The sequence below is a fragment of the Schistocerca gregaria genome, chromosome 7 (genome assembly GCF_023897955.1).
Source record: "Schistocerca gregaria isolate iqSchGreg1 chromosome 7, iqSchGreg1.2, whole genome shotgun sequence".
NCBI classification, from domain to species: domain Eukaryota; kingdom Metazoa; phylum Arthropoda; class Insecta; order Orthoptera; family Acrididae; genus Schistocerca; species Schistocerca gregaria.
In genome coordinates, this window is record NC_064926.1 from 143,885,971 (window position 1) to 143,893,993 (window position 8,023).

An 8,023-nucleotide genomic window follows, 5' to 3' on the forward strand; every position below is an offset into this window, starting at 1 on the left:
AGAGAGAGCCACAAAAGGGCCCACTGCATTGAGCTATTCAACAAATGGGGTATTCTGACAGTTACGAGTGAATATGTTTCAAACTGCATATATATATATATATATATTAAAGTTGAGTAATATACAGCAAAACAGCTCTATACATGATTATCAAGCCAAATATAGTAACTGCTTGTACTTAGAATGAATAGAGCATGGACTTCTTTTTAACCTAGGGTCAGGATATATAATAAACTGTTAAAATATATCGAAACATAAAGAAACACAATAAATTTAAGAAATCATAAAGAACATTTACTAAAAAACAGTTTTTACTCCATTAAAGATTTCATTCAACATAAAATTATTGCAAATAAAAGATCAAGTTGACCAATTACAAAGCAGACAAAAGGACCAGAGTGTACCTGTAAGCAACTCAGTGCATTGCAGTTTGTAATTTACTCCATGAAATCTACATCTAAAACCGAGGTATTACCAGAGGAGTCTTCATTTCTCTTGTTTGAAACATGTTTTTCCTGCTTTAGGTAATTCAGTGATAAAGACTCACACACGTGAGATTACGACATCTATACAAAGATATTTGTCTACAGATGAATGAATAAATAAACCTTACCAGCAGAAAAGTACTTACACCAACAATGATAATAAGTTATAACTGGTATAATTACACAGTCCCTGGACAAAGAAGCACATTTTTTTAAACATTTTCATGAAAAATCTCAAAAGCAGAACACAATAATAAAAGGAGACATAATGCATATTATTGTATGAAATCTGTTTTACAAAACACTATACAGAGAGTAATAATAATGGTCATAATGTAACAACAACAATAATAATAATGCCATTTAATTACTACATTAAACATTCCCCTATTTTTCACTGTAGTTAACCCTTGGGCAATGGTGGCAGGGCAGTTCTCACTCCCTCCTTTCTCACATCAGCATCAGTCAAGTTACAATAGTTCGCAGCAAATCTGCTGCATATTAATATAAAATAAAATAAATACGTCACAATTAAAAGTACATTACATATAAAGTATTTATCTTCCATTATTTCCACCAATAACATTCTTGCAGTTTAATATATTGACTCATAACGTTAATTCACTTTATCAGGAGAAGCATTCATCAAGCAACTTACACACAGCTGTGAACAAACTTTACCCAATAAGTGAATTCTGCACTGTCATTTCACTTAGTACTGTACTTCGGTCATTAAATCATCTCTGTTACCTTTCTCAAAATTATCTGTAGCAATATCTGAAAGATTTTTAATATATACATACAGTTGATAACTATAACCGTTTTCATCATATGGTTTGAACATTCTGATTATATATTGTCCACAAGCCAGATAATTTACAAGATTTTGTTAATACATACATAACTGAAAGAATATTTAACTCCAGCCACTTCATGTCATTCACAAAAAGCCACATCCACTTCAAACAAATGACTCAATCATGGATTTCACAGAATATCTGGAATATCCCTGACCAATGTAATCACTTTCACTAGTATACATATGAAGGGCACATCTGGCAAATACTAATTGAATTTAATTTTGTAACTGATGGAGCAAGAAAAAAATAATTGCGAAGACGAAACATTTTTTATTAATTTCCCACAAATGCCTAACTTCTGTTATTACAATAGAATTATTACAAAAGATAGTATTGCATGTTTTGACCAGTCTGCTACATAAACATACTCTATATGCAAATAATAAACAAATCATCTAAAGATTATATATACATTTTTGGTAAGGTACAAGGACATGAAATTTGACTTATTGCAAGAGTAATAACAAGTTACAAAAACCAAAGTATGGTCTTCCAGTTCCATGATGGCCAACAGAATATTTTACACAGTACTCATACATATACAATTAATTTCATTCTGTGGAGATTTCATACACATATTTAACACATTTATAGAAAGAAACAAACACACAATATGCACTGCTTTCAGAACTCTGGTGCCGAAGTACCACATCACAAAATTTATTTTTTTAAATGGTGTAATATAGTGATATTGAGCTATAGATTTGGCCAACATATTGGGATTCCTTAGTCTCACTCCGTTATCCAAAATGTCTTTCCAGTTTCAGCAATTTCAAAATAAACCTCTGTCTCATGTCTCTCCCTCTGCCATATAAATTTACCCAGGAATCAGCACACTTGCACTGTTTATTTACTGGGATTATTCCAGTTTCATGTAAATAACATGGAAAATAATTTAAAGTTTTGTACCGTTGTCTTAAAACATGAATTTTTTATTTAGTGAAAAGCCACTTTCTCATACAAAACCCAGGCACTTATAGATTTTTAATGTAATTAAACTTATTGGAGCTTTTTTATGGTACCTTCAGTTCATTATCCAACAGATGTACATTCTTCACAACCACAACTCGTGTAAGAATTTTCACATTAAAATGTTCTCTAGTTCACAGTACCAAATACTGCGACAAATTCATTACATCATATGTGTAAAACTGCTTGAAAGTTTCAGATTGTTATTTGTTTGTTCAACGTATTACATAAGCAGTGCACCAGCCATTAGTGCCAATAATACCAATTCTAATATCCACATTTTCAGGAAACTATTCTGTGGAAGAGCTTTAAGTAAACTTTGTCCATCCCATCACAATAATTTTTTTAGCTGTGACAAGACTATCCTTAAACGAGTTCTGAATAACTTAAGAAACGCTATACAAACAGAAAATATAGGTCCGCAAATACTTTCTTGGCATTACATGAGCAGTACATTTAGATTAATTAAATATTCATAATAGACAATACTCTGTGCATTTGTATGATACATATCATTATCTTACCCCTCCCACTACAAGTTGTTAACAACACAAATAGTTTTTGATATTGTTATTTCTATTAACTGGGATTTTAAATTTTATCGAATGTAGAAACACCTAACTGTATGGGGCACACTTTTAAATAAATTAAGAAGTGCAAATGGTTAAAAAAATACAGTACTTCAAATTGCAGTATATCACCTACACTTTTGACGACTGTTCTCACATCTGGAATCAACATAATTTTACAGTGATTGCCCCTACCATACTCTGAGGAAAGAGAACAGTGGAAAGGTTGTGTAGATATATGGGACTTTCAATTACTTTCTCTTTTTTATGACAATCAGTCTCAGGAATAAAATACATTAACATTGGAAAGATATTGATTTTTCTTCACTTATGTAGATACAGCACCACCTCACATATTATGTTCTCAGTAATTAACAAGATATATTGTCCCTCTGTGAATGTATCAGGATTGTGTAATTAATATTAACAATTATCCAAAAATAAATGCACAGCTCATTATTCCACTTTCTTCATGGTGAAATTCCAAGCAAAAACAATCTTTCTGACTGCCATCTATGACTTGACAATGAGCTTAAGTCAGCAAAAATTTCTTACATTTACCAATTATGAAGGAAGCCTGAAATTCAGTTCATCACACATTTCAAAATCAAAACAACACCCTTGACAGGAAAAGTAAAAATCCTCTTAAGTTAACTCTTCAACCTTTCAAGTTAAGCATATAACCATACAACACAGTGCGAAGGCTATATCCAATACTGACTTAATGTCTATTTTTTCAATCTTTCAGTCATCATAACTGCACACATTATCCTCTCCAGACCAACAGCCCTTAGAATATATGTGACAAGTATGATAGAAATTCCTATGCTACATTTTGAAATGTATAATGAAACTTGCAAGAAAGTACTAAGCACAATGTCATTTCACCACAATGAGATTCTTGCTCAACTGATCGTCCTTGGAATGTTACAGGCAGCATTTCATGTGCTGAGTGAGGTAAGGGTCAGTATAGTTCTGTGCTGCATTGTATTCAGAAACCAGGCGTTTGATGAGTGACAGCTTTTCATGCAGATACTGAAACCTTTTCTTGGCGTCTTGGAACTCCTGATCACGCTTTGTTTCCTCATATTCCTGAATAATTTGTTTTTGTATGCTCTGTAAAAACAAAGTTTGAGAATGGTAATACATTCAAGAAATGTAATTGATTTAACTACCTATTACTTAAAACTGAAGGCTTTCCAAGTTCATCTGTACTCATACCTTCCATTCAGGGCTAAACTTTACTTGTTGCTTTAAGCTCTTTTCTAAATCAGCAAATCTCTGGGAAACTTTTTCAACTTCAGAGTGAAGTCTTCTGTATTCTGAATAATCTGCATTGAAGTCGGCTTTATATTTACTCCATTGCTCCCGGTTCATTATTTTTGTGTAATTCCTGTGAAAATTAGTAACAGTTAACAGACTGAAAGGATTTCTACAATTTACTGATACAGTGTGACAAACTGAGACAGAAAAAGATTTTTCCTGATTTGTTACCATAATAGCCTCTAGAAATTTCAAGCATATTCAATCTAATGTCCAATGTAATATAGAAGTTGAAAATAACATTAAAAACTACAAAGATAATTTACACAGAAAAGAAATATGTTCTCACAGTGTACCAGTTATTGGGACTACTTCCCAATGTGAGTCATATATGAAGTGTCCTTATACGTTGCCACTGCTTAAATGCCTCAGTGTGAGCTGTAATTAGTTCAATTTTCTCTTGACGGTCTCAAGAGAGTGAGATATCAGGTTGCAGTATATTCATGGATTTCTCACTTAATGCTGGGCCTTTAAACTATTTAAGCAGGATTTGACAAGATAGTTTGTGTTTATCTTCAGCATTTCTGTCATACTTTCAAAAAACCTGTTGGCATTAGTGCCACACTTCTCTGTGTACATATTCACTGTCACCCATTACTCATTACTCTTATATGGTACAGTGCCCCACAAAGTTGAGCAATATTGTAGGATGGCTCACATAAGTATTCTGTAATCTCCTTTTGTAGACAGATTACATTTTTTTCTAGAATTCTCTTAATGAATCTTAGTCTGTCACCAGCTTTACCTGCAACTAAGCCTATGTGACTGTTCCATTTCATATCTCTACAAACTGTTGCACCCAGTTAGTTGTATGATTTGACAGGTTGCACTTATGTCTGATCAACATTCTAGTCAGGGGATAGTATTTCTTTTTTTACTGATATTTGTGCACAAATTCTGACGACAGTAACTGAAACACTGAAATGCACAGTAATAATGCTTAGATACAATATGAATAAGATTTTGAGGTCTAACGTAATTTCACACAGCAAATACTTTCTTGTCTGATAAAACTTTCCCTTATTATTATTATTATTATTATTATTATTATTAAGGTCTCTAACCGATAAACGTATAAAAATATACACACTAGTTTCAACTGTTTAGTATAATTAGGAATACTCAAATACCAAGTAATTCATGAAAGGAAATATAACACGAGATCTGTAATAATTTGTGTTAAAAAGGTAACAAAGTAAAGCCCGGTTTCTGCGTCCCCGGCATTAATGTTGTACCCAGTTTAGGGCAATTTTTATCGCTCTCGTCAAATTTCCTCTGATCACAATGTTAATTCACACTCGATTTTACGTTAACATCATGTTTGCCGACATTTACGCTTTATGGAACAATATTTTGTGGAGAAAAAACTTCAGTAATAGGCATAAACTTACACTGACATGGTGACGGTCTGCAAGTAGTGTTTACTATCGTTAGGTGGTGTTCTTCTTTCTTCACACGCTTAGTCACCTGTTCTCAATCGGTAAAAGCCGAAGCACTGTCCATTGTCCAATATCCTGCCGTTGCCTCTCGGAATGGTGGCTGATGGGAGTAAATAGGTTCGTGACCAATCACAGCCATTTTCAAACTTTCTCAGCTGCGCTTGCGCGATTCGTGATCGTCACTCGTCAGACTGTCAGACACCACAGCGGTGAAACGCATGTTTCGCATATTTGTTGTTAAAATGTTTAGCGACTTGTAGCGCCAGTTGGCGCTACTGTGGGGGTAACTTTGCTCTTATGCGTTGCACAAAATTCCTGTTTAAATAATTGAAGAGACCTTCAGTGACGTTTTTTTCATGCACGTTCCGGAAATTTATTTTCGTTGTCAGTTGCAAATATTCACGTAAGAATTTTTTTGTGATGTTTCACAAACAATGTGAGTCCTGTTTCGCGTGTGTGATTTTTGTGCATTGTTGAGGAGAGACAGGTTCTTATAACAGCAAAAAGACGATATTAGTGCATGATACGCAAAACGACTCATACCTAAACTTCGCACAAAATCCTTACGAAAATATTTGCCCTTGATAGTGAGAATAAATTCTCCAAACGAAAAAGAACGGAGCTGGTGTAGTGTTTCATTATTTAAATAATGAATGATACAGTTGCAGGCTTTCACCTCCTTCTAACAAAAAAGATTTTGCTTCCCAGTTACCAGTTCCAGCGGCTAAACGTAGTGCAAAATTCAGATATCCTTTATTGGATAATAAACAAATCCTGACGAGTATTTTGATGCATGTTATGTACACATATGAAACAATAGCGAAGAGGGATCCTATACGTAACTTTACATTTTCTCTCATTTTATGTCATTTTTTAAAGTCACTTGAAATGAGAAAATCGGGGTTTCACTGAATAAAAATTAATAACTTGTCACATAAATGAGACAAAACACATTTCTGTGAATAAATATCGCAAACTTCGTGATAAATTAAAACATATTTATTGCGAGGGCTGCATTCATACAAGTCAACATTGAAATAAGTCAGATCTGCGACACAAGCCTTTAAGCAGTGGCAACAAATGCGTTTTCATCTATTATGGCAAATCTATTGGAAGATTTATAGAAATCACTTGAATGCCAGAACGAAGACAAATTTTCTTGACAGCTATAAAGTTTTTTTTTTACTCCACGCACTTAATTATAATTATGAAGTCACTAGCTTCAATTCCTGAAAAACCCCCTTCTTCAATGTCTTTGTCCTGAGAAACATCAGATTATTCTAATGCCAAGTAAGCACATTCATCTTACGACGAATTTAGTCCTTGTGGAGTAGGTTTCTTCATTCTCTTTTCCTTTTATTCTTTGACAGAGGCTTCTTTCAGACGAGCCTTTACAGGTGAACTCGTAATGATAAGTCTCTCCTCTCTTTTGGCTACAACTATTTCTTTTTCTAGGACCACACTATGGGAATTGAAGCAAGGCTTCAGGAGACACAGGTAATTCTTCTAGGAGTTCTTGTTCATAAGGACAAGAAGAAATAAGGTTACCAGAAGTTGAAGGAACTGGATCACTAGAAGACATCAGAAAAAGTGGAGCAACTGTACATGGAAGTATAGTAGGGATGTTACTTTCCAAAACAAGTCTTTCATTGTCAGGTGGCTCAAACGGCGGGTCTGTCGCAAATGAACACAGAAAATCTGCTTCCCTAAATGTTTCATCATTGAAAGGCATTATACCGGTAGCTTCAAAACCTTTGCTGATGATCGAGGGAGTGAAAGTGGATGTAAATGCTTCACTCATTAAGCCTGCTATACCATAGATAACAAAGTGTCTGACTAGGATGATTTAGTAGCCATCTATCAAGCTTTATTGTAATAGTATGTGGAAGGCCCATGAATGGCACATCCAAAGGTTTATGGCTGCAGTGTGGCAGTATCATTAATAAAACTGTGCAAACTTTGGCAAATGTTATTGCACTGATTGACATGTGGTTTTCATGATTGCTTTTCTTTGCTTGGCCAATCAAGTTTGACAAAATGTGCCAATATGTCCATAAACATGTCCCCAATCATCCATTGTGAGGTATGAGCTGCCCCTGCCCTTCCAAGTGGGCTTATGTGGAGCATATGATCTTGAAAATGGACATGTTGGAACACAAAAGATGGTGAAACTGCATTTCCGGTGCTCCCAGTAATGCTACAAATGGTTACAAGTGTGCCTCTTTATGCTGAAGCTATAGAAGTGATAGAGAGCATAGATCTAACTAATTAATGGAAAATCTCATATAAAGATGTGAAACAATTACTAACAAAGAGATAGAGGGGCTGGCCAGTACTTACCTCAGCTCAGTACAGCCGATAGAAACACAAAAAACAAC

The 8,023-nt window shown here is 34.3% G+C and overlaps 1 protein-coding gene across 1 annotated transcript; it reads right to left on the reverse strand.

Moving 5' to 3' along the window:
* Positions 1-293: 293 nt before the first annotated feature.
* Positions 294-5,845, reverse strand: LOC126281540 (RNA polymerase II elongation factor ELL-like). The gene is made up of 3 exons (XM_049980595.1): positions 5,598-5,845; positions 4,105-4,276; positions 294-3,999 (listed from the first exon to the last, which is right to left on the reverse strand). Exons 1-3 carry the CDS (start codon positions 5,603-5,605, stop codon positions 3,811-3,813), a joined length of 369 nt encoding a protein of 122 aa, XP_049836552.1. The 5' UTR covers positions 5,606-5,845; the 3' UTR covers positions 294-3,810.
* Positions 5,846-8,023: the final 2,178 nt, after the last annotated feature.